General features: G+C 47.0%; 1 protein-coding gene across 1 annotated transcript in view; it reads left to right on the forward strand.

The window, feature by feature from the left end:
* The window catches only part of ZAP70 (zeta chain of T cell receptor associated protein kinase 70), a 188,315-nt gene that overhangs the window by 159,847 nt on the left and 1,532 nt on the right, over positions 1-26,936 (forward strand). Inside the window, exons 11-12 of the mRNA XM_068233768.1 lie at positions 2,457-2,597; positions 2,981-3,093. Coding sequence (XP_068089869.1) covers positions 2,457-2,597; positions 2,981-3,093 — 254 coding nt within the window. The remainder of the gene's footprint in view (positions 1-2,456; positions 2,598-2,980; positions 3,094-26,936) is intronic.

The following is a 26,936-nucleotide window of genomic DNA, read 5'->3' on the forward strand; positions in this document are numbered from 1 at the left end:
CATCTGTGTCCCCATTAAATTAGACTTTCCCTCACTTCCTGTCCTTTAGCAGCTTTGTAGCTTTAACCTCCTTAGCGGTAACCCCAAGTCAGGCTCGGGTCGGAAATCTGCAGCTCAGAGCAGTAATCCAGAGTTGGATCCATTGGAGGAGTGGAATGTGCAGGGCTGTCGCAGATCTATCAGGTGGTATGATTTTGGGGGTCTGAAAGCTTGTGAAAAAATTGCAGCGCTTTTGTAAAAAAAAAATCTGGAAATAATCATACCGCCAAGCAGGTTAATATGAAAACTGATAGTCCCGGAGAGAGTAAATGAGACAAGGCAGCAATAAAGATCCAAACAGTGGCTCTAACAATCTTACTACCATATTCAATATTCTCTTTCCTGGATTTGGGACTTTTGGAGTTACAGCAGACCATACTTAGGAGAACTGAATGTTAGTAAATAAAATGTTGTGCAGTTGCATGCAGACACCTGTACAGACAATGTTTAATTACCGTACTTTTCAGAATATAAGACACTCCTAGGTTTAGAGGGGAAAAATCAAGGAAAAATCAGTAAACAAAAGAAAAATACTAAACCTAATTACGTCTATAGTGCAAGGGCATCTTATGACCTTTTTGCCCCCCACAAACTGTCTTTAAGCTACTCTATCTAAGCTACAGTGACCAGCTAAAGTACACTAATCCCTGCTGCCCTAGCACAACACTGTACTATACCAACACTACACTGTACAAACACTACCCTAAAACTAAACTAACACTTCCCTACTGCACCTGATCCTGCTGACGCACTCCTCTCCCCCTGGCTCCTGTCCTGTGGATGCCGAAGCGCTCTTCTTCTGGTCTTCTCACCCTGGAGCTGGCGATGTATGTCTTGATGAGCGCTCTCAGTGCACGTGTGCCGCTGGGGTAACAGTGCAGAAGTACGGGACAAATACGGATGACCCAGAGTGTATAGCAGCAGGCGGCCGTTGCGACCCCATACACCGCCAGCTCCAGGATGAGAAGAACAGAAGAGGAGCGCGGTGTGGAAGTGCAGAGGACCTGGAGTGTATAGCACCAGGCCGCCATTGCAACCCCATACACCGCAGGCTCCTGGATGAGAAGAACAGAAGAGGAGCGCGGTGTGGAAGTGCAGAGGACCCGGAGTGTATAGCACCAGGCCGCCATTGCAACCCCATACACCGCAGGCTCCTGGATGAGGAGAAAAGAAGAGGAGTGCGGTGTGGAAGTATGGAGGACCCGGAGTGTAGAGCAGCAGGCGGCGAAATTAGGTTGGCAACCAGGAGATACAGTAAAACCTTGCATTGCGAGTAAGGTTTAAGGGCTCTTTCACACTTGGACGTTGCGTTAGATGCGACGTTAAGGTCACATAACGTGCCCCTAACGCAACGCATGTGAGCTTTGAAGTTGGACGTTATATAGAGCCGCGATATGCATCTCTTGATGCGTCCATGATGCGTACTTTTTGACGCATAGACAAGACAAGACAAATAACATTTATATCGCGCTTTTCTCCTGGCGGACTCAAAGCGCCAGAGCTGCAGCCACAAGGACGCGCTCTATAGGCAGGAGACTTGCCTAAGGTCTCCTACTGAATAGGTGCTGGCTTACTGAACAGGCAGAGCCAAGATTCGATCCCTGGTCTCCCATGTCAGAGGCAGAGCCCTTAACCATTACACTATCCAGCCACTTTACTATCAGACAAAAACGTTGCATGAGGCAAATAAAAACAAAAACAGTACTGAGCATGTGCAAACATCCGAACGCAGCCACATACGAGTATAACACACAGCACGCTGCACTTTCATTTACCGCAAGACAACGTGGGCACTGTGAACAGCCCATTGATTTTTCAGTGCTGTGAGTTGGGCTGTGTTACAGGCTGCTCTAACGTGCGCCTGTAACGTCCCACTGTGAAAGCAACCTAAGAGTGCTTTGCATGACAAGCAAACATTTTAATGAAATTTCGACTTGATAAGCAAGCAATGTCTGAAGAACAGCTCCACGGCACAAATACTTTGCTCCTCATCGCAAGGGTTACAGGAGTATCGCTCAGGTGAATAGCTTCTATTGCCTGAATTTATGCTTGGACATTGCTCTGGGTGAAGCCAGCAATTGAATTTGCTGGTAAATCATGAGCAATGTCAGATTAGAAGAAGCTTGCACATTATGAGTTTCCAGTCACTTAAATTGCATATGGCCCTTAGTGTTGCTGTACATACATGACCAAACTAGGACCGCCCTGTTTTGCTGGGCTAACCCAGCTTTATTAGGATGTACTGGTAATTCTATCAAGTGTCAGAGGGAACTTTGGCTTTATAGCATTTCTTAACCTTTACAGTAACTTATAAAAAAATAACACAGGAGGGTTCTAAGTATTAAATGTACACATGTTCATTTCATTATGCTTCATGTCTCTTTTGGCTCCCTATAATTATTACTTTACACTTGCAGGCTCGATCAGGTGGAAAGTGGCCTTTGAAATGGTATGCTCCAGAGTGTATACTTTACCATAAATTTTCTAGTCGTAGCGATGTATGGAGCTACGGAGTAACCATGTGGGAAGCATTCAGCTATGGACAGAAACCATACAAGGTAAGGTCTAGCATTGCAAAATGGATTAACAGATTGAGGCTGCATTTACACGATAGGCTAAACTGTGTGCTAATTGGGCAGTTCAGCTGCTGGGGACAAGCCTTTGGCTGCAAGTAGAAGCAGCTGAATGGCACCATTGTTAGCCCACGTGTCAGCATTTGTCAGCATTTGAAACACTGTAGTGTTTCCTGGCGGCAAAAAAAACGGACATGTGGCATCTAAACATGGCTACGGCTGCACTCATCACAGATGACAGCAGCTGACAGCCGCTGATCTCACCACCTTCAGTCTATGTGTGAAAAAGAGGCATACATTTTTTTCAGACAGAACAGTCATTCATTCAGAACACTATTCTAGACATTCAACATATCTTTGTGTTTCAGAAACTAAAGGGGAACGAAGTCATTGAATTTATTAAGAAGAATGAGCGCCTCTCATGTCCAGCAGAGTGCCCTAAAGAAATGTATGATATCATGATGGACTGCTGGACATTCAAGTAAGAATTTATCTATTATCTACAATTTATATTACCAGCAAATGTATGCTAGTTAATTGTAGCATAAGTTGGATGGAAATATGAGTTAAAGTAAACCTGTAACTTAGAAAAATAAAAAAATAGATAGTTACCTCGGGAGGGGTAAGTCTCTGGATCCTAATGATGCTTCCCCAGTCTCCTTCCACTAGCCCGATCCAGCGCTGGCAGCACTTGAACACAGACCAACAATAATATTTACAATCCCCACTGTGCACAGGTGCATTAGCAGCTTGCCACTTGTGCTCTTGTGACCACTCTACTGCACAGGCACAGATGGCTCGCAATTGTGCAGTAGAACGGACCCTATTGGGCTCGGCTATTTATGATACTGTGCCTGCGCAAGGCTCCTCAAAAGCGCTGACAAGGGATTTTCGGGGAAGCCAGCACTGGATCTTCTCTTCTGAGGAGGATGTGTGAAGCCTATTTGGGATCCAGAGACTTCCCCCTCCCGAGGTAAGTACCACCAAGCACTTTTTTCCCTTCAGGTACACTTTAAGTAAAGGGGCTTATTCATTGGATTTGTGCAGGTACGAAAAGAACTGAGATATATGAGGCAGAGGGTACAAAGGAGACTGAGGCATTCTGTATCTTTGCAATAGCCACTAGATTATTGTCCCAGCTGTGCATGCTCCAATCACAAACTCAAGTCCATCATATTAATGAAGGGACAGTCTAGTTTTTATGGTAGCAACCAAGGGATCCAATAAAGCTCCATTGACTTGATTGGGGGCTCGAATCACAAGAGACAAATGGACTTTTTTGGGGGAAAAAAATCATTCTTTGATCTTCAGTGTAGTTGTGGATAACTGCTAATAATAATAATAATTTTTTTAACCACCCTGGCGTTCTATTAAGATCGCCAGGGCGGCTGCGGGAGGGTTTTTTTTAAATAAAAAAAAAACTATGTCATAGAGCCAACTGAAAGTTGGCTGCATGAAAGCCCACTAGATGGCGCTCCGGAGGCGTTCTTCTGATCGCCTCCGGCGGCCAAAAGTAACACGGAAGGCCGCAATGAGCAGCCTTCCGTGTTTGGCTTCTCCTGTCGCCATGGCGATGAGCGGAGTGACGTCATGGACGTCAGCCGACGTCCTGACGTCAGCCGCCTCCGATCCAGCCCTTAGCGCTGGCCGGAACTATTTGTTCCGGCTGCGCAGGGCTCAGGCGGCTGGGGGGACCCTCTTTCGCCGCTGCTCGCGGCGGATCACCGCAGAGCGGCGGCGATCGGGCAGCACACGCGGCTGGCAAAGTGCCGGCTGCGTGTGCTGCTTTTTATTTGAACAAAATCGGCCCAGCAGGGCCTGAGCGGCAGCCATCGGCGGTGATGGACGAGCTCAGCTCGTCCATACCGCTAAGATGGTTAAGCATGAAAACATCATTACTCTCTTCCTGCTCCAAATACTTAACCCACTATTCCCTAGAACAGACCACCGTAACGATACCAGACTACATGATTCATCAAGACGTACTGTCTGCAAGAGGGAGGCAGAAATCCACATCCCCTTGCAAAGCATCCCTGTCCAATGTCAAGGGCAAGATATTCATGCAAACCTCCGGTACCCAGGAGGAGTCGGGGGAAGGTCCAGGAGTAGACTTACAGGATGATCTTGAAAGACACCTTCCATGGGACTTGAAGATATAGAGCACAGTATAGTAGGGGGAATGAGTGATAAGTAAGCACTGAGCCACAGAAGGGTTATAAAACACCAGTCAGTGTTTAGGGTTAAAATCAAAGACAACTTTGCATTGTATTGCATTGCAATTGTGCATTGTATTACCCTGTTTCACCAAGTTTTTTAAAAATCAAAGACAACTTTGCATTCACCCAACAAGGTTCAGTATACAAAAATACTCTGCGCACATAGGTGTATGTAGGGAAAACAGTGCCTATGGCAAGCACTGAAAGGGGTCAGCTTACATTTCCCATAAAGCAATTAGGCAGCATTGTATTGCATTGCAAGTTTGCATTGCATTACCCTGTTTTACTGCAGGGTGACACAACGGCAATGCAATTGAATAGGGCCATTCCCACTTACGCATTGCCTCGCGATGCGCCGGATGTGTCCAATCCCGACGCACAACCTGAAGGGCGTTATCGCAAGCACTGCACTTAATGTATGGTGCTTGGGGCAATGAAAGTCTACAGGCAATGCAGATAGTGTAATGATGGGAATCTTAGTGATGTACTTACTGGCCAGCAGGCAGTACATCGCTGAGCAGAGGGCAGCGCTATGCATATGACCCTGTCGGCCCACACTACCGCAGGGTCATATGTTTGTAGTTTTTTGTGTTGCGTTGGGATGCGGCAGGAGCATTGCACTGCAAAAAAACAAGTGTAAAACCGGCCTCAAAGAACAACTAGGGTGGCTTTTCACATAATTAGTGTAATGGTGGTGCTCCATTGACTGTCCCACTGAGGTGAGAGTAACCCTTAGAGCACAGAGCCTAAGTGACCACGGGTCTTCACCAGCATGCCCCACAAGGGACGATGATCTTTGGTGCCTTGTGCCCACCAGGTTGCACTCCATGGTCCCCTAATAGTAGTTCGGAGAACAGGTGACACCGCAATATGGAGGTTCCATAGATCTATGAAGGTAGTAGTTGTAATCAAAGATTACGGGATCAAGGCAGGCGGTACGATAAGATATGATAACAGGCCGAGATTGATGCAGGCAGAAGACAAGTGCAGCAAGAGACAGTTCGGGTCGGGGCAGGCTGCAGAGGCTCAGGAACGATAAACTAGCTGGGGTCGGTGCACACTGGCGCATTTAGCCGGGGGTCACCGATGTCTGGAATACCCCCTTGAGATTCCTGTACCTATAAAAAAAATCCCTGAAATCGCTGAAGCAGGCAAGCTGGTAAATATACAGAGGCTTGCCTCCTGCAGGGTCTATGGGAAAAACTCAGCTCTTTGACTATTGTAAAGACTGCATGTGAAACAGCTACATAAGGTATTTCACAGGTTGAAAAGTGTTTGACAGTACCTAAACTTCAGGAGGGCTGCCTGCAGCTTGTGTGAGAGGCTGGCAGGGACAGGAGACACATTACAGGAAAGTAGCCTCTGTGTGATATGGGACTGCAATACAGATACGCTCTCTGCTCTATCTCAGTCTCTCCACTCCTCCCTCATTCTCCCTTGTTTTCCCCCTTCCCCTAGTGCTGGCTGGATGTGTCCATGCCAGGCCTGGACTGGCCAGGGGGGAAGGGGGCAATCTCCCTCCAGGCCGCCTTTCATTCAGTGATTTAGGGCTGGCAATGTGAAACACTAGGCTAGCTGCAATTAGAGGGCAGGCAAGCTGGTAAACAGTGGCGTAGCAATAGGGGTTGCAGAGGTAGCAACCACATCGGGGCCCTTAGGTCAGAAGGGGCCCTCCCTCAAGCACAATATTAGCTTTTTATTGGCCCTGTGCTGGTAATAATCACTTCTATAGATGCTTTAAATAATCGTAATCATTACCAAACTGTTTCCCATCCCCTATTTGCACCTCTGACACTGTGGAAATCCTTGGCAGATTTTGGTGCGCCGTATCAATTGTTATGTATAGAGTGCTTGGGGGGGCCCCATGTAAACTTGCACCGGATGGGTGGGCAGCAACTATAGTCAGATGAATATAAAAATGGAAGGATCAAACCGCCCCTGCAACTTTGAATCCTCCTGAAGAAGGCCGACGATTATCGACAGAAACGCATAGAGGTGTAAATTCAAGTGTTTCAAGAGCCTAACAATAATCTGCATAGGTCCTGGAAGCGGCGTACTGTGAGCGCGCAACAGCCGCCAGCAGAGTTCCAGCAACCTAGAGTGGTGACGTCACCTGAGAATAGTGCACGCGGAAGACTGTGAGACGTGGAGTACAGCGAGCGGACTTTTGTTACTTACAAGCGGAAGTGACGTATGCTGTACGAAGACGCTAGTCTGGAGAGCGGCACGCAGATTGAAACTCCCAGGAGTCAGTCATACAGAGCTGTTTGGGAGTTGAAGCGGAGCGGAGGTATTAGCCAATTAAGATCCTAAGCGGACCCGTTGAGGAGGCAGTGTATTCATCAAGGGGGAACCGTGAGTTTTGACTATAGAACTATTATCTGGCACTGATTGAACTGCTATAATGGGGATACGTGCAGATATTAGCATAAGTGACATTCTGCTATATATGTCTGGAGCTGAGCACTTTTTGCCAATGAAGATTAAGGTTGATGGTTAATTACTGCATTTTTTAGGGGGTATTTTTAGGAAGATATATCCAACATTGGATTCATTTTTATAAAGATTAGAGAGGCCTCTCTATGGTATGAATGTATGAGTGTGCATGGTTATTAATGTGGATTCATGTGTTTTATTTTTATTTTTTGGAGATATCAATAAATTATTGAAGTGATTTAGCGTGTCAGTAGTATATAATTTGATAAACTTGCACCGGGGACTATAGTTCCTTAGCTACGCCACTGCTGGTAAATATACACAGCATGATGCAGAGCTTGCAATTTGTGACCGCGATTTTGTGAAGAGATTTTCAGAGCTATTTTTGAATGAATCGCTCAAAAAAATGCTACATGCAGTGTGTTTGTGATTTTGAAAAAATCACAACGCTGCTGTGAGAACACCTTCATAGGGTAACATTAGCCAAGCGCTTTTCAAATCACTGTCGATTTGAAAAACGCTCAGAAGCACTCTAGCACTCTTGGTGTGCACCAACCCTCCCTCATTCCCCTTTGTTTCCCTCTTCCCCTAGTGCTGGGTGTCTGTGTCTTCTTGCCATACAGGAAAGCTAAATAAAAGTGCAATCCTGGTGAGGCAAATTATTATTATTTATTATTTATATAGCACTGCCATCTTCCACAGTGAGGGATTAGTAGAGATGGTGGCGAAGGGGAGGACATAAGTAGGGGGGAGGGGGGAAATGAGCTTTGGGGAATTAAAGAGGCAATACATCTGTTGACTTGACAGCCAATCGGCCAACCGTTTTGATATTATCGGATAAAAATTTTCGGTGGAAATTAGTTGAATGTATCAATCTCGGTTGTCAGGTGTGGTTGTCAGGTGCGATAATCACGGCATGCGATAACCACGAATGATAGACACGACGTATACCCCGGCCGTTGTCCCTCAAAATGTATTATGTACCCCCCGGTGCCTGTACTTTTACCTGTCACACTGTCCCTAGAGTGTTCTTTCTGTATTTACTTCTGGACCTTTCAGAAATCCCCCCCCCCCCCCTAAAAATCCTGCATTTGCCCCTGGGCGGAAAGCAAGCGTAGTTAAAGACAATCCGGGTCGGGGCAGGCGGCAGAAAGGTAAATCCAGGAACAAGCAGAAGTAAAACACCAGGGGAAGCAGATCAAGGATGGTCAGGAACAAGCCGGGTCAGTAACGACGAGCAATCAGAACAGGAGGGCACACTGCTAGGGTCTTATTTCACCACACTAGCTGACAGACATATCAGCACAGTGTGTTGGGTAGGTCTGCCTTTTATAGCAAGGCTAATTTCTGTGCGTGCATGCGTATATGTGACCGCCGATCTCTGTGCACAGGCGCACAGAGCCCAACGCCGCGCTGCCCATTTCCTTATACGCCCCCAGCCGCAAGTACCAACCCACGGCTGGAGACGCAGAAAAAACACGCGATCACGCCAGCCGGAGCCCAGAAGTACCAGCAACTGGAGCCTGCAAGACAACCCAAGTGCCCAATGCCGCTGCTCCCACAGGAACACCAGGTGACCCTGACAATTAGGCAGCATATGCCAATGAAAGACCAGATCATCATGACATTCTGACAGGCAGCAACTCATCACAGACCTCAGTAACAGACAGCCACCTTATGACAGATCCCAGTAAAAGATAAAACCTCTTGCTCTATCTTCCCATCAGCACTCAGCCTGTGTTAGCCTCAGTCACACAACACCTGGAAGCTATCTCCTTAGTGAATGGATAATAGGAGAAGTCAAGAGGATGAAACCAGTGACAGTTCCGCTCTCCCCTTCCCAGGGGCCATTAAGATCTGAGGCTGTTCTGCAGCAGTGAATCTAGGCATAGTTGGGAACTTTCAGCAAGGAATGAGCATGAAAGCTTGAAGACACACGGTTACGCTATACTGTTCACACCATTACTACAGCCAGCACTCCCAGAAGGTCAGAGATCAGGAGAGCTTTGAAGGAGGCGAGCAGTGTGCGGGTGCATTATGTCAGCAGCTTCCTTCTCCCTCTTCACTCAGAAAACACACACAACGTACTACAAACTTCTCCCTGAGGTTGGCAGACTTTGAGGCTCCTTTCACAATTCACACGTTGTGTTGCAGTAGGCTTCCTATCACAGTGGCCATTGGTCCCTATAAGACTGGCCACACTACCCATGGTGCGATGGAAGTACTTTGAACGACGCAGAGGCAATGCAGACTCTGCAGTGCATTGTCAATGGCACTGCAACAATCTATTTAGATGTGCGGTGCGCATGCACCAATCGTTCAGATTTCAGTGACGTTCCTCCCATCCAGCAGTTAGCATGTCACTAAGCGGGGCTACACAAATCACCTTGTCTGCGCTGTTGCAGGGTGTGTGAAATAAGTGATTATGACAATCGCACCACACCAGGGACTTTCACTAAACTGTGATAACTCAAATATCACACCTTATCAAAGATATCACACCTTATCAAATATATCACACCTTATGAAAGTTAACACACCTTATCAGAGTAGCATAGCGAGCACTACGAACCCACAGGGGCTAAGGGATGGACGAGTGCTTTTGCCAAATAGCAAGCATAAGTCCGTAGCGCTTGCTATGCTATTGTGATAAGGCGTGTTAACTTTGATAAGGTGTGATATCAGAATCAGAATCAGAATTCTGATTTATTTCGCCAAGGATGACTGGGACATGCCTGGAATTGGGTTCGGCACAAACAGAGAACTCAGCAACAACAAGGCAACAGTAGCGATACAAAAGGCAACAACACAGACATTAAAAGACAACCATGACAACCAACCCCCAACAGTGGGTGGATGACGCACTTACAGATAAACCCAAAAGAGTGCAGTAAATTTTACAGTAACTAGGTGTAGCTTTAAGAAGGGGGAGCAATGGTGGCAGAAAAACCAAAAACACAGTCAGTGGGTGACCTATCACTTCATATCGTTGGAACAATATGATCAGACTACTGGCCTGAGGGGGGGAGCCAGTGAATGGAATTCAAGAGTCTAGCGGCAGCAGGGAAAAAGGAGTTCATATGCCTAGCTGTCTTGGTGGAAATGGTCTGTAGCCTTCTGCCGGATGGGAGCACATTAAAATAATGGTGACCTGGGTGTGAGCGGTCGTTTGCGATCCTTTGTGCTCTGGAGCGCAGTCTGGAGTTGTAGAGAAGGTCAAGCGAAGGGAGTGGTTTCCCAATGATTCTCTCCGCCGACCTGATAACCCTCTGAAGCTTGTATTTGTCCCTGTTTTGAGGATCCAGCATACCACACCAGGATAGAGGTGCAGATGACGGATTCTATAGTGGCAGAGTAAAAGTTTGCCATAAGCTCCTGTGCCATCCCAAACTTCCTCAGTTGGCGAAGGAAGAAGAGTCTTTGTTGGGCCTTCCTCTGTGTGGTGCTCGTGTGCGTCTTCCAGCACAGGTCACTGGAGATCTGCGTACCAAGGAGGCGGACACTAGATACCTTTTCCACCTCGGTGCCATCAATGAAGATTGGGAGTGGGGTGGGCGCCCACTTCCTGAAGTCAATAACCATCTCCACGGTTTTGGCTGTGTTAAGGACCAGCCTGTTTTCTTTGCACCACCGGCAAATTCTGTCGACCTGCTGACGATAGTCGTGCTCGTCATTTTTGGTCACCAGACCGATGATGGTGGTGTCGTCAGCGAATTTGACGACCTTGGCCGAGTCTGCTGTGGATCTGCAATTGTTAGTGTAGAGGGGAAACAGAATTGGCGACAGAACGCAGCCCTGTGGGGCACCTGTGTTGGTAGACCTTTCTTGGGAGGAGATATTGCCCAGCTTGATGACCTGTGATCTGTTGGTCAGAAAGTCCGTGATCCAGTGGCGTAGGGTCGAGTGAACGTCAAGTGCCTCCAGGTTGTTCTGTAGGATGCGAGGGCAGATTGTATTAAATGCCGAACTGAAGTCGAGTAGGAGAATTCTGGCGTATGAGTCACGTTTATCCAGGTGATCACTGATGAGCTCAAGGCAGATGTTGATGGCATCGTCTGTGGACCTGTTTGCTCTGTACGCGAACTGGTACGGGTCCAGTCGGGGTAGCGTGGAGTTCTTGAGTTCGGACAGGACTGCCTTTTCTAAGGTCTTCATGATGACCGAGGTGAGGGCCACAGGTCTGTAGTTATTTAGGTCGGATATGCCCTGCTTCTTGGGGACAGGGATGATTGTGGACCTCTTGAAGCATTTGGGGACTCTGCCCTCCTGTAGGGACTTGGCATAGATGGAGGAGAGGACAGGGGCTAACTGTTGCGAGCAAGCTTTTAGGCATGCTGGTGACACCCCATCCGGGCCAGGGGCTTTCCTAGGGTTGAGTGAGGCCAGAAGACGCCTGACCTCGGCCTCACTTGCCCTCGGCGGAGGTGGGCTCGATTCTCCCTCAGCATCTGCGGGGGGGGGGGGGGGGCGTAAGGTGTTGGGGGCCCCGCTGGTTCTGGTTGGTTCTCGAACCTGCAGTAGAAGGCACTGAGCTCTTCGGCTAGCTTGATGCTTGGTGTGGCGTGCTGAGGGGGGGGGGCTTATAATTGGTGGCAGACTTGAGTTCCTTCCAGACGGCTCGTGGATCGTTTGAGCTAAGATTTTGCCTCAGCTTCTCAGAGTATTCTTTCTTGGCTGCCCTGAGTTCCCTGTTAAGGTTGTTCCTCGCTGCTCTATACTCGTCCAGGTTGCCTGACTTGTGCGCTGTTTCTTTGCGTCTCCGCAGTTGCCGAAGTTTGTTTGAGAACCACGGTTTATTGTTCGGGTAGACCTTGAAAGTCTTGGTTGGAATGCAGGAGTCTTCACAGAATGCGATGTATGAGGCGACATTGGTGGCCCACTCATCCAGATCTGGTGCTTCCAGAGCCCTCCAGTCAGTGCTGTCGAAGCAGGCCTGAAGTTGGAGCTTTGTCTCGCTTGACCACACTTTAGTTGATCTCCGGACTAGTTTCGCTGTCTCCAGTTTCCGTTTGTAGGCTGGAAACAGGAGGATGAGGCTGTGGTCCGAGGAGCCAAGTGCTGCAAGCGGAACTGCTTTGTATGCGTTTCTCAGGACTGTGTAGCAGTGGTCCAGGGTGTTCAGATTCCTGGTAGGGCAGTCAACATGCTGATGATAGCGCGGGAGCTCCTTACGAAGGTTGGCCCTGTTGAAATCCCCCATGACAATGAACAGCGCGTCTGGGAAGGACACCTCCCACTGTGTGATGGTGTCACTGAGGTCGCTCAGGGCTTGTTTGATGTCAGCGTCTGGTGGTATATATGTCCCTGCAAGTACGAGGGAAGAGAACTCCCTAGGTGAGTATGAGGGTCTGCAGTTGATCAACAGAAGTTCGAGATTTGGCGAGCATTTCTTGGCGAGCACAGAACTGGAGGGACTCCATAGTGAGCTGATTTAAAAGCAGATGCCGCCTCCCTTCTTTTTTCCGGTGAGGGCGGTGTCGCGGTCAGCCCGGATAAGATTGAAGCCTGGGAGTTGGAGGGCATTGTCCGGGATGCCGTCGTGGAGCCACGTTTCCGTGAAGCAGAGGATTGGTGTGTGACTGCTGAGCCCCCTCTTGTCACTGAGAAGATTGAATTCATCTAGTTTGTTTGGGAGGGAGCGGACATTTCCAAGGAGGACTGAGGGGATGGATGACCTCAGACCTTTCCTTTGAAGTCTGACTCGAGCTCCTGCTCGGCACCCCCTCCTGCGCTGTCTCGCCCCAGGGCTATGGGTGGAGCCTGCGATCATTAGAGCATGGCTCCACACAGAGTTGTACAGATGCCAGTCCTTGGGGTGTAAGGCAGAATGTGCTTCCCAGGCGGTAAGCTGAGACTTGCTGAAAGTGATGACGGGGGTGTTGGGTGGTGTGGTGCGTGCAGGAGTACGCACCACACCACTTATCTTTGATAAGGTGTGATATTTGAGTTATCACGGTTTAGTGAATCAGGCTCCATGTGTGAAATTAGCCTAAAGGTTTGCATCAATTATAACAAGCACTGTGCCCTGAATAATCTGAAACCCATAGCATAAGCCATGCCTGCTGACATACCTTAGATACACCTCTGCCGGAACAGTACATAAAAGAGAAAAATTAGCGATAAATCCTCTAAAGTTACCTGGGGTATCTCTAGTTTGCATCCTCTTTTCCTTAAAGGAGTTATCACGCAAAAAAAAAAAAATGAGTTTCACTTACATGGGGCTTCTACCAGCTCCATGCAGCCATCCTGTGCTGTCGTAGTCACTCACTGCTGCTCTGGTCCCCCTCCGTCAGCTAGTTTAGTTTTTGCCGACCTCGGAGTCAGCGAGCCGCATTGCGTACATTTTTACGCATTCTCGCTGGTGCAGGGACATTAACACAAACATTTTTACGCGTTAGTGGTTCGATGCGTAAATTTTACGCATTGAACCACTAACGCGTAAAAACGTATGTGTTAATGTTCCTGCATCAGCGGGAACGCCGACCCCGAGGTCAGAGTCAGAACTGTATATGCGGTTGGCCAGCCTTCTCAGGTGTGCTAGTGTTTGGTATGAAACAGTGTTGCTTGCGAATTTTCGCCAGTCATTTTCGCATCGAAAATCCCGTTTTCGCTGAATGTTCGCGAAAATTAGCTTACATTTTTGCATTTTCGCCCAATAGCGAAATTTAAAGGGAAAGTGCCATATTTTCACCCAAATACTAAATTTTGGAAATAGCTGCTATATTCAACATGTGCTTAGCATGAAAATTCGAAAATTGATAGGAAATAATGTCTTCTCTCCACATATTAGGTTTCCCATGATTCTTAGCTGCAGAATTGACCCAGGAACCATATAACTACAACCAATCAGACAACACACAGCCCCCTGAGAAGACTAGCTCTCGGACACACCAGCCTCTGTTGGGAAGAGTTAGTGGATGTGATAGGAGTAGAAAGAGCTTAGCTAGCTACCACGGGCATAGCAATAGGGGTTTCATAGGTAGCCACTGCATCAGTGCCCTTTGTGCTAGAGGGGCTCCGAGGGGCCCACCTTCAACCACAGTATTAGCTTTTTATTGGTCCTATGCTGACAGGGCCGGAGCTACCATAGGAAAAAATAGGCAATGGCCCCAGAGCCTGTAGGGGCCCCCAAGTTGTCCCTCCCCATGTTAACTGTTGCTCCCCAGGGACTCTGCAGAGTCTGTTGAGTTGGGAGGTTATTGGGGGAAGGGTCCGCAGCCAGCTCAGGGGCCCAGGAGGGAAATTTGGCTGCAACAAAGGGCCTCTAATGACGCTTTTTGGTCGGGAGGTGTCTGTTGGGGGGCCCCCAGGCTAATTTTGCCCTGGGGCCCAATTGTTACTTGAACCGGCCCTGTATGCTGATAATATTCACTTCTATAGATGATTAGAATAGCAGTGATCATGAATACACTGTTTCCCATCCCTTTCTTGCACTTCTGACACTGTGGTTGTCCTTGGTTGGTTTTGGTGTGGCGTATCAATTGTTATGTATAGAGAGCTTGGGGGGTCCCAATGCAATACTTGCATTGGGGCCCACAGCTCCTTAGCTACGCCACGGCTAGCTACTGCTCATCTATTTGCAGTCTACTGTGTGTTTGTAGTTTGAAAATTTCCACAAATACAAGCTACAGTAGGCTGGATTGTAGTTGTTTTCTAAAACAAAAGTCTTTTTCAAAGGAGAACTGTAGTGAGAGGTATATGGAGGCTGCCATATTTATTTCCATTTAAGCAATACCAGTTGCTTGGCTGTGCTGCAGATCAATGTGGCTGCAGTAGTGTCTGAATCAAACCAGAAACTTGCATGCAGCTAATCTTGTCAGATCTGAAAATAATGTCAGAAACACCTGATCTATGGCTAAAAGTATTAGGGCCTATTCACACTAGAGCGTTTTGCCGCGATTTCGGCAAAACGCTCAAACGCTATCGCTTTTTAAAAGTGCTATTGTAGTAAAACCCTATGGGCCCGTTCTTACTTGGGCGATTTTCGCGAATGCGTCGCCTGCACCATTTTCAGCCGATTTCCCAGCGATTGCGTTTCAGTGCTATAGAAGCGCTAAAATCGATCACGGAAAAATCGCCGCAGTGTTCAGAGATTTTCCCTCTGAAAAATCACTCACGCAAAACGCTGGTGGTAAGCGCCTGCGTTTTGCGCTTTCAAGTGTGAATGAGCCCTTAGAGGCAAAGGATTAGCAAGATAGCCAGGCATCTGGTATTGTTTCAAAGGAAATAAATATGACAGCTTTCATATTCATCTTGCTACAGTTGACCTTTAAAGCTGCCATGTTTTTTTTTACTTTTAAGCAATACCAGTTCCCTGGCTATCTTGCTGATCCTCTACCATTAATACTTTTAGCCATAGACCCTGAACAAGCACGCAGCAGATCAGGTGTTTCCAGTGGCGTACCTAGGGCATTTGACACCCGGTGCTAGGTATTGAAAGACACCCCCCACCCACGGTTCACCACCTGCTTCGCGCGCCGCGGCGAAAAATGGGCGTGGCTATGACCGGATGGGGCAGAGCTAATTTAAACCAAGTTTTAGTCAACCTTTCTCCAGAAAATTCACATCATTGCGCAGCTTTTCTCCAGAAAATACACAAAATGTCAGAAGCTTTCAACATAAAATACACGTAATGCGAGAACATTTCACCAGACATTACACGTTATGTGAGCAGATTTCACAAGAAAATACATTCAATCATGTCGGCAGATTTGACCAGAAAAAAATCATTCAATCTTGCGGTAGATTTGACCAGAACATACACAATGTCAGCACCAGATTTCACCACAAAATACACAATATCGGTAGTTAAACTGACCACAAAATACACAATGACGGTAGTTAAACTGACCACAAAATACACGACGGTAGTTAAACTGACCACAAAATACACAATGACGGTAGTTAAACTGACCACAAAATACACAATGACGGTAGTTAAACTGACCACAAAATACACAATGTCGGCAGTTAATCTGACCACAAAATACACAATGTCGGTAGCAGATCTGACCACAAAATACACAATATCGGTAGCAGATTTGAGTGTTGGCAAGCTGATAGCCTGGTGGGTAGGTGGTTAAGGGTGAGCAGCCTGATTGCCTAGTGGGTAGGTGGGCAGCCTGCTGGGTAGCAGTGGTGGGTAGGGGGGCAGCAGTGGTGGGTAGGTGGGCAGCCTGCTGAGTAGCCTGGTGGGTAGGTGGGCAGCAGTGGTGGGTAGGTGGGTAGCATGGTGGGTAGCCTGGTGGGTAGGGGGGCAGCAGTGGTGGGTAGGTGGGCAGCCTGCTGGGTAGCAGTGGTGGGTAGGTGGGCAGCCTGCTGGGTAGCAGTGGTGGGTAGGTGGGCAGCAGTGGTGGGTAGGTGGGCAGCCTGCTGGGTAGCCTGGTGGGTAGGTGGGCAGCCTGCTGGGTAGCAGTGGTGGGTAGGTGGGCAGCAGTGGTGGGTAGGTGGGCAGCCTGCTAGGTAGCCTGGTGGGTAGGTGGGCAGCCTGCTGGGTAGCCTGGTGGGTAGGTGGGCAGCAGTGGTGGGTAGGTGGGCAGCAGTGGTGGGTAGGTGGGCAGCAGTGGTGGGTAGGTGGGCAGCAGCGGTGGGTAGCCTGCTGGGTAGCCTGGTGGGTAGGTGGGCAGCAGTGGTGGGTAGGTGGGCAGCAGCGGTGGGTAGGTGGGCAGCAGTGGTGGGTAGGTGGGCAGCAGTGGTGGGTAGCCTGCTAGCAGTGGTGGGCAGGTGGGCAGCAGCGGTGGGCAGGTGGGCAGCAGCGGTGGGTAGCCTGGTGGGTAGGTGGGCAGCAGCGGTGGGTAGGTGGGCAGCAGCGGTGGGTAGCCTGGTGGGTAGGTGGGCAGCAGCGGTGGGTAGGTGGGCAGCAGCGGTGGGTAGGTGGGCAGCAGCGGTGGGTAGCCTGGTGGGTAGGTGGGCAGCAGCGGTGGGTAGGTGGGCAGCAGCGGTGGGTAGCCTGGTGGGTAGGTGGGCAGCAGTGGTGGGTAGGTGGTGGGCAGCAGCGGTGGGTAGGTGGGCAGCAGCGGTGGGTGGCCGGGCCGGTGCACCTGTAAAAGAAAAAAAACCCATTCACTTACCTGCAGATGAAACCTCTCTTCCGAATCCCAGGCAGCCTCCGCAGCTCCTCTTGAATGTCCCGCGCCGTCTCCTGCTGCGTCATCAGTGCAGGGCTACGGGAAGATGGCCACCGAAGCCCGCACTGGAGACAAAAATAGACGGCAAGATGGCGTCGGCGGCCATCTTGCCGTCTATTTTTGTCTCCAGTGCGGGCTTCAGCGGCCATCTTCCCGTAGCCCTGCTCGGGTAAACTGAGGGCGGCTATCAGCCGCCCTGTCAGTGCCCGTTGCCGGCGCCCGTGGAGGGGAAGCGCCGAAGGAGGGGACCCAGGTGAGGGAGATGTGGGGGGGTATTTCCCCCCTCCCCGCCGACGCTGCCACCCCTCCTTCAGCGCTGCTTCCCCTCCTGTGTCATCAAGGCTTCTGGGGAGGCCTTGATGACACCCCCCCTGGAGCTGACACCCGGAGCGGAGCGCTCCTGGCCGCCCCATGGTAGGGACGCCACTGGGTGTTTCTGATATTTGTGTCAGATTTCTGACAAGATTAGCTGCATGCTTGTTTCTAGTTTGATTGAAATACTACTGCAGCCAAATAGACCAGCAGGGCTGCCAAGCAACTGCAAAAAAGTGCCACACATGTGGTATCGCCGTACTCAGGAGAAGTAGTATAATGTGTTTTGGGGTGTATTTTTACACATACCCATGCTGGGTGGGAGAAATCTCTCTGTAAATGGACAATTGTGTTTAAAAAAAAATCAAAAATGTGTCATTTACAGAATTATTTCTCCCACCCAGCATGGTTATGTGTAAAAATACACCACAAAACACATTATACTACTTCTACTGAGTATGGCAATACCACATGTGTGGCACTTTTATGCAGCCTAACTGCACTAAGGGGCCCAAAATCCAATGAGCATCTTTAGGCTTTACAGGGGTGCTTACAATTAGGCACCCCCCAAAATGCCAGGACAGTGAACACACCCCACAAATGACCCCATTTTGGAAAGTAGACACTTCAAGGTATTCAGAGAGGGGCATGGTGAGTCCGTGGCAGATTTCATTTTTTTTTTTGTCGCAAGTTAGAAGAAATGGAAACTTTTTTTTTTTTTTTTTTTTTTGGTCACAAAGTGTCATTTTCCGCTAACTTGTGACAAAAAATAAAATCTTCTATGAACTCACCATGCCTCTCACTGAATACTTTGGGGTGTCTTCTTTCCAAAAACGGGGTCATTTGGGGGGTATTTATACCCAATCCAATAAATATACACTGAATGTTTTTTTTTTTATCAAAGACATGTAGCAGAATAACTTTCGCGCTCAAATGTATAGGAAATTTTACTTTATTTGAAAAAATGTCAGCACAGAAAGTTAAAAAAGTCATTTTTTTGACAAAATTCATGTCTTTTTTGATGAATATAATAAAAACTAAAACTCGCAGCAGCAATCAAATAGCATTAAAAGAAAGCTGTATTAGTGACAAGAAAAGGAGGTAAAATTCATTTAGGTGGTAGGTTGTATGACCGAGTAATAAACCGTGAAAGCTGCAGTGGTCTGAATGGAAAAAAAGGCTCTGGTCCTTAAGGGGCGAAAAGACTGTGGTCCTCAAGTGGTTAACATTAAAAAAAATAATAATATTTTTTTCCTATCGTAACTTTAAAATTGATTTTCTCCAAACCTATAAGGTCTTTTTGAAAACTTATTTTTTCCCCTTATACCCACTGTTCTCCTTAACATACTATGCTAATTTGGTGATTCTAGCTTGTAAGGGGGCTTTGCAATTTACCGCGAAAATCACGGACATTAGGCGAAAATAAAAACGCTAAAACATTTGGGCGAATTTTCGCTTGTCGAAGCGAAAATTGTACTTATTTCAGCGAAAATTCAGCGAAAATAATATTTGCATTTTCGCTTATCACTGGTATGAATGAGTGTTTGTATGCATCACAGCTGGCTGTGTGAAGTCCCACTGTTTTGATGCCCTTGTTTATGGGGGAATAGGGTGTTTTCATAGTTTATGCTAATTGTTTTAATAAAGGTGATGTTTGCTTTGTAGAGGCCTGTGGATTTGTTGTTATTCAGCATAAACAGTGACCAACAACCCACAGCAGTACAGATCCACCTGTAAGGCAGGGGTAGGGAACCTTTGGCTCAGGAGCCAGATGTGGCTCCTTTGATGGCTACATCTGGCTCACAGACAAATCAGTAGGGGTGGATTTGTTAGAGTTGCGCTTGATTACTGGATCTAATGGCCCATACTCACGGGCTACAATTGTCGCCGCAACACACGGCGCGCGCGTGTTGCGGCGACAGGTCGCCCGTGAGTATGCGGCGTTGCACGGGCGCGCACCCCGAACCGTCGCCCGTCGCTGATGTCACCAGGCGATTGGCGTGGTCAATCGCCTGGCGACAGTCGCCGCCGCAACTCCGCCGCAACTGTTGCTAGTCCGCGTGAGTACGCGGACTAGCGACAGCAACCTCCACTGAAGTCTATGGAGCTTCCGGCGGGGGGGAGGAGGAACGTCGGCGACAGCTTCCGTCACGCCGCTGGTCCCTCTTCCGCGTGTGTACACGGAGGGACCTGGTGAGGAGCTGTCGCGGGCCTGTCGCCCACACGCTCACGTGTGCTGGCGACAGGCCGCAAATGCTGCCCGTGAGTATGGGCCATAATGAAGCACTGCAGTCCAGACAAGAAGTAGTAACAGGAACTTGGTTTTACTTAAACTTGGATTCAGCAACATACAGCAAGATCATCTAACACGGTGACAGGCTAAAACACACTCGGTGAACACACACAGGAAGCACTGGACACACCTAAAAGAAACATAGGGCTCGATTCACAAAGCGGTGCTAACCCAGTTAGAGACTTTAGGCGTGATAACCATTGCACCACGCTGGTGAAAAGCCAGTTTAGGTGTGATAAGTTTAGGTGTGATAAGTTTAGGTGTGATAAGTTTAGGCATGCTAAGTTTAGATAAGTGTAGATAGCATGCAAAGTCCCGCACGCATAGCAGCACCATTAAACTCTATGCGAAGTGCACCAGACTTTGCTAGCGCAAAACTTTTGATCAGCTGTGCACTGCGGTGCTAACGCAGTTGGTGCTTAAACTTATCATGCCTAAACTTATCACACCTAAACTTATCATGTCTAAACTTATCACACCTAAACTTATCACACCTAAACTTATCATGCCTAAAGTGAGTTTAGGTGTGATAAAGGGCTTTTCACCACGGTGCTAACTGTTAGCACCGCTTTGTGAATCAGGCCCATAGAGAGATAACCATAGACATCACTGTAGAGACATCATCAGCAGCGACATCTAGTGTCCAGAATATAAATTGCAGTCAGTTCTTATTTAGACTAAGCTGCAGTTCTGTTGAATTTCTCCAACACCCCTTCTCAACAGCTAAGGCTTAGTCTGTTAAATGCATCTTCTTTGTAAGACATGAGTGTCTTTCAGCTGTCAGAGGCTTTGTAAGGATATCCGCTATCATATCCTCGTTTGGGCAATAAAGTAACTCAAGGAATCCCTGTTCCTGAAGATCCCTGAGAAAGTGGAACTTCACATCAATGTGTTTGGTTCTTGAGTTAACGCTTTCCATTTGTGCAAGTGCAATGCATCCTTGGTTGTCCTCATAGATTTGTGTTGGTCCCGATTGTGGTTTACCCAAGTCTGTTAGTAATTGTCTCAGCCATATAACTTCTTGACTTGCCTGGGCTGCTGCAACGTACTCTGCTTCAGTGGAGGACAGAGTAACAGAAAGCTGTTTTCTTCTAGTCCAGCTGATGACACCTCCGACAAAAAAAATAAGTAACCACTGGTAGTCTTCTGTCATTGGTGTCTCCTGCCCAGTCGGCGTCCACAAATCCAGTTAAGGTGCACTCATCACTTGCTGGTAACTTTAGTTTGTAACATAGAGTTCCTTTAAGATAGTGAATGATTCGCTTCACAGCATTCCAGTCCATCTGGCTTGGCTTTGAAACCTTTCTACATAAGATTCCAACAGCTGCTGCGATGTCAGGCCTTGTAGCAGTGGTAAGGTACAACAATTTCCCTATTGTTTGCCAGTATTGAGTGTTAGTTGGTAAAGGGTTATCTTGGCTGTTCATCTCCTTTAGATAGTTGGTTTCCATAGGAGACTTGACTGGTTTGGCATCTTCCATTCCACATGTTTGAATTATGTCTTGTATTTTGTGTTTTTGGTTCAGAAGGAAGCTGCCATCTTCCTCTCTCTCAATCTGAATACCGAGGTAATTGTTTATGTCACCAAGATCTTTGGTCTCAAAGTGCCTATTCAGATTCTTCAGTACCTTTGCTTTATCCCCCTCTTGCTCAAAACAAATCAGGATATCATCAACATAAATTAGCATGTAGATCCATCTGTTTGCCAATTTCTTTGTTTATAGGCAGGGGTCTGCTTTACTCCTTTGAAAGCCCTGATGTGTAAGCACTTCGTTTATTTTTATGTTCCATGCTCTGGCTGCTTGTTTCAGGCCATATATGCTCCTATGAAGTTTGCACACTAGGTCCGGTCTTTGTTCGTCTTTGAAACCTGGTGGTTGTTCCATATATATTTCTTCTGCTAACTCATCGTGTATAAAGGCGGTCTTCACATCAAAATGTCGCACTTCCATTTTCTTTTTCGCCGCCACTGTTAGCAAAGTTCTTATTGTGGCATATTTGACTACTGGAGCAAATGTCATATCATAGTCATCTCCGTGTTTTTGAGAGTATCCCTTGGCTACCAGTTTCACTTTGTATCGTTCAATCGTTCCATCTGCATTGTACTTCAATTTAAAAGTACATTTACAACCAATGGCTTTCCTTTCAGGTGGAAGTTCTGTAAGTGTCCAAGTTTTAGTGTCATTCATGGATCTTATCTCTTCCTCAGCAGCTTTCATCCATTTACTGGCTTCCCCTTCTGGAAGTTGAAATATTTCTTCCCAGGTTGCAGGTTCACTGCAACATACAGCAAGATCACCTAACATGGTGACAGGCTAAAACACACTCGGTGAACACACACAGGAAGCACTGGACACACCTAAAAGAAACATAGAGAGATAACCATAGACATCACTGTAGAGGCATCAGCAGCAGCGACATCTAGTGTCCAGAATATAAATTGCAGTCAGTTCTTATTTAGACTAAGCTGCAGTTCTGTTGAATTTCTCCAACAGGATTCACTAAGCTACACTGCTCAAGCAGCACAGCTTAGTGTGGCAGCGCAAGTAAAATTGTCAAAGTAGGCACGCTACTGCTGTAGCGTGCACTGCTAACTTACTCGCAGTCCCCCCCAAAGGAAAAGCTGCTCCAATTGTCCCACTCTGGACCCTGTCAGGTCCAGTGACTTTGTAGGATGAGATCTCTGCACTTTGATTGGCCCAATAGGCTGCCTATTGGGCCAAAGTGCGGGAATCTCGTCTTATAAAGTAAATCAACCCCTAAGTCAGCTACCTAATTGTACAAGCTGTTAGTCCGTATTTCTCCTGTCTAGCTCTCTGGGAAATCGCTGATGTTGCTGAAAACCAAGAAAAGCTGAAGACATGTCTGACACATGTCTGATACATGTCTTCTGCTGCCCAACAGATCAACTGTATGCACATCACCATGGCAACAGGGACATGAGCCCTCTGCTGCGCATGCGCACTATCCCAGTTTGAAACATATTGTATGGCTCTCACGAAAATACATTTTAAAATATGTGGCATTTATGGCTCTCTCAGACAAAAAGGTTCCTGACCCCTGGTGTAAGGAATGCAGGTAGCACAGTTTCATCTACAGGCCAGATGTATGGACATGCCCAGTCTTGTTACAAAGCTTCTTTACCTAAATGTTAAGTATGCTAATTATAACACAGAGCAATATCATGCAAGTTAACTACATCACATACAAAACAAAAATGGAAAAAGCTGGTGTTTCTTGGTCCATTACCCTTTTTATTTCAAAATAAAGTGTGCTAAGAATTCCACATACAGGATTAAAAACAGACACTGCCTATCTGTTTGGTTAAAGGTCAGGTCTGACCTGAGCTGAGGAAGATGCCTAAAGGTAGCCATAGACCTGACAATTATGGGCAGATTCAACAAAGAGACACATTTTATCTCTAATTGAATCTGATTAGAGATAAAAATTTGTCTCTAGTCGAATCTGCCCCTTTACTACAGGCCGTCTCTCATCCAATTTCAGCATGAAATCTCCGGGGAATCGGCTGAGCCAGCCGCGTCCGCCATGCCGCTGCTCCCCTAACGAATAAATGTGCCCCCCGTGTGTGTATTTATACATTACCTGTCCGGTGTCAGCCTCCATGTGGTGTCCGTCCATCTCGCCGCGCTCTAACAGTCGCATACACGCTAGCGGTGCATGAGTTTATGCGGAACCCGGTGAGATGGACGGACACCACATGGAGGCTGACACTGGACAGGTAATGTATAAATGCACACATGGGGGGCACATTTATACATTGCGGCAGCAGGGGTTTTGTCGCTCGTTCCAACACCTGAACAACCAAATTCGGCCTGACATCTTGCAGCATGTGTGATCAACAATGTGACCAATATCCATCCCGGAATTGGTCACTGTCGGTTGCACATGCACATGGCAGCACCAATTTTCATCCAATTTGATTATAATAATTGAATTGGATGGTCGATCGGCCGCCAAGCCACCTTTACAATGAAACATGTCGCCAGATTGTGGTCCACAGAGCTTGCTACACAGAGGCATACTTCACCGCTTCAGTGACTGCACCATCCATTTGTGCTTGGATGTTTGTGGAGCTGGGAGGAAACACCTTAACCAAAGCGCTGCAGAATATGTTGGCGCTATATATATAAATAAATAATAATAATATCTGACATAAATATTTGACATAAAAAGGTTAATACACCAAGGAGCATTCACTTTTTCCTTTTTGTCTTTTAGTATCTCCAAAGCACATCTCTTGTTTGAAAAGAGCAGCAGCTTTGATTACCCAACACTTGTGATATCACACTACAATTAAAGGGACCACCATCGCAAAAAAAAAGTAGGCAGTTAAAATCTGACAGAACCAACAGGTTTTGTGCCAGTCCATCTCCTCATGGGGATTCTCAGGATTTTCTTTGTTTTCAGCTGCATTTCCTGAACAGCAGTTTAACTGCCAAAATAGTAAGATACCAGCCAGCCTCACTACTCACTTGCACACTATTTTGTCAGTTAGACTTTGCAACTGCTGTTCAGGTAATGCTGTTGAAAACAAGGGAAACCCTGAAAATCCCCCATGAAGAGATGGACTGGCCCAAAACCTGTCGGTTCTGTCAGATTTTAACTGCCTACATTTTTCGCGATACCTGCTCTAAAACTGCAATGTCCTTTAAGGTTCAACCATTTCCATTGTTGAGAAAGGCACAAGGTGGTCTTCTGACTCTTTTAGTATGTCTGTTTAGTTGCGTCTCCTGTTCTCCAGTTTTGTCATCGTTGGTGGCAATACGAACATGCCCTTCAACAAATGAAACACTGAACAAGTCCTGTCTAACAGGTGCAATACTACTGGCATTACATATATGTCCAGGCCAGATATATAAACACCACCGTGCACCGAAGCTGGGTGCCATCATAGCAGCAAAAAGCAGGAAGTGCATTTGATTGCCCCGATTCCAAGTCGCATACACTTTGCACACAAGTCAGAGAACAAGTAGCATCTCATTGACCATAGTTACATAGTTATGTGGGTTGATAAAAAGACACGTCCATCGAGTTCAACCATAAAACAAAGTACAACACCAGCCTGATCCCTCACATATCCCTGTTGATCCAGAGAAAGGCAAAAAAAAACGTACAAGGCATGGTCCAATTAGCCCCAAATGGGAAAAGATTCCTTCCCGACTCCAGATGGCAATCAGACAAAATCCCTGGATCAACATCACTGGGCATTACCTAGTAATTATAGGCATGGATGTCTTTCAATGCAAGGAAAGCATCTAAGCCCCCTTTAAATGCAGATATAAAATTTGCCATAACTACTTCCTGTGGCAATGCATTCCACATCTTAATCACTCTTACTGCAAAGAACCCTTTCCTAAATAAATGGCTGAAACGTTTTTCCTCCATGTGCAGATCATGTCCTCTAGTCCTTTGAGAAGGCCTAGGGACAAAAAGCTCATCCGCCAAACTTTTATATTGCCCTCTGATGTATTTATACGTTAATTAGATCCCCTCTAAGGTGTCTTTTCTCTAAATTAAATATCTGCTCTAAAACTGCAATATCCTTCCTGTAATGTGATGCCCAGAACTGAATTCCATATTCCAGATGTGGCCTTACTAGAGAGTTAAACAGGGGCAATATTATGTTAGCATCTCAAGTTTTTATTTCCCTTTTAATGCCTCCCAAAATGTTATTAGCTTTAGCTGCAGCGGCTTGGCATTAAATACGATTATTTAACTTGTCAATGAGTACTCCTAAGTCCTTCTCCAAGTTTGATGTCCCCATCTGTATCCCGTTTATTTATTTTTACATTTTTCAACATTGAATTTCATCTGCCATTTATGTGCCTATATAGCCATCCTATCCAGATCCTGTTGCAATATGTCACTATCTTCCAGAGAGTTGACGATTCTGCACAATTTTGTATCATCTGCAAAAATAGCAACATTGCTTTCTACTGCAACTACTAGAGCATTAATAAATACATTGAAGAGCACTGGACCCAGTACTAACCCCTGTGGAACCCCACTGCTGACAGTCACCCATTTTGAATAAGATCCATTGACCACAACGCTTTGTTTTCTGTCCACTAGCCAGTTCCCTATCCATGCACACAGACTCTTCCCCAGTACTTGCATCCTCAACTTTTGCACCAGACTTTTGTGGGGAACAGTGTCGAAGGCCTTTGCAATGTCCAAGAATTTCACATCTACAGCATTCCCAATATCCACATTAGCGTTCACTACCTCATAAAAGTTGAGCATGTTAGTCAAACAGGACCTATCTTTAGTAAACCCATGCTGATGCTGAGAAATAAGATTATTTTCTACTATGAAGTCTTGTATAGTATCTCATAGTAACTCCTCAAATAGTTTGCACCCAAATGATGTTAAGCTTACAGGTCTATAATTTCCCGGATCTGATTTTTTGCCCTTCTCAACTACCTGAAGACCGGGTAACGCCCATGGGCGTCACCACGGTGGCAGCCCCAGGACCGCCTAACACCAATTGGCGTCAAGTCCTGGGGCTTCAGTTTGCAAAGATTGCGCGCAGGCTGCACGCGCATCTCCTGCTCGGGGGGGCGGAGCTTTGCCCCACCTTCAGTCTCCGGGCGGCGATCGGGAGACTGTTAGATGGCGAAACTGCCCTCTTTACATATAGTACAGCGCTGCGATCAGCTAGGCTGCAAAAAAGTGTCGCACATGTGGTATCGCCGTACTCATGAGTAGTAGTGTGTGTTTTGGGGTGTCTTTTCACACATGCCTATCCTGTGTGTGAGAAATATCTCTGCAAATGACAATTTTTTCAATTTGTTTACACAAAGTTGTCATTTACAGAGATATTTCTCCCACCCAGCATGGGTATGTGTTGAAAGACACCCCAAAACAATACTACTACTCCTGAGAACGGTGATAACACATATGTGACACTTTTTTTGCA

The sequence above is a fragment of the Hyperolius riggenbachi genome, chromosome 1 (assembly GCF_040937935.1).
Source record: "Hyperolius riggenbachi isolate aHypRig1 chromosome 1, aHypRig1.pri, whole genome shotgun sequence".
Lineage (NCBI taxonomy): Eukaryota > Metazoa > Chordata > Amphibia > Anura > Hyperoliidae > Hyperolius > Hyperolius riggenbachi.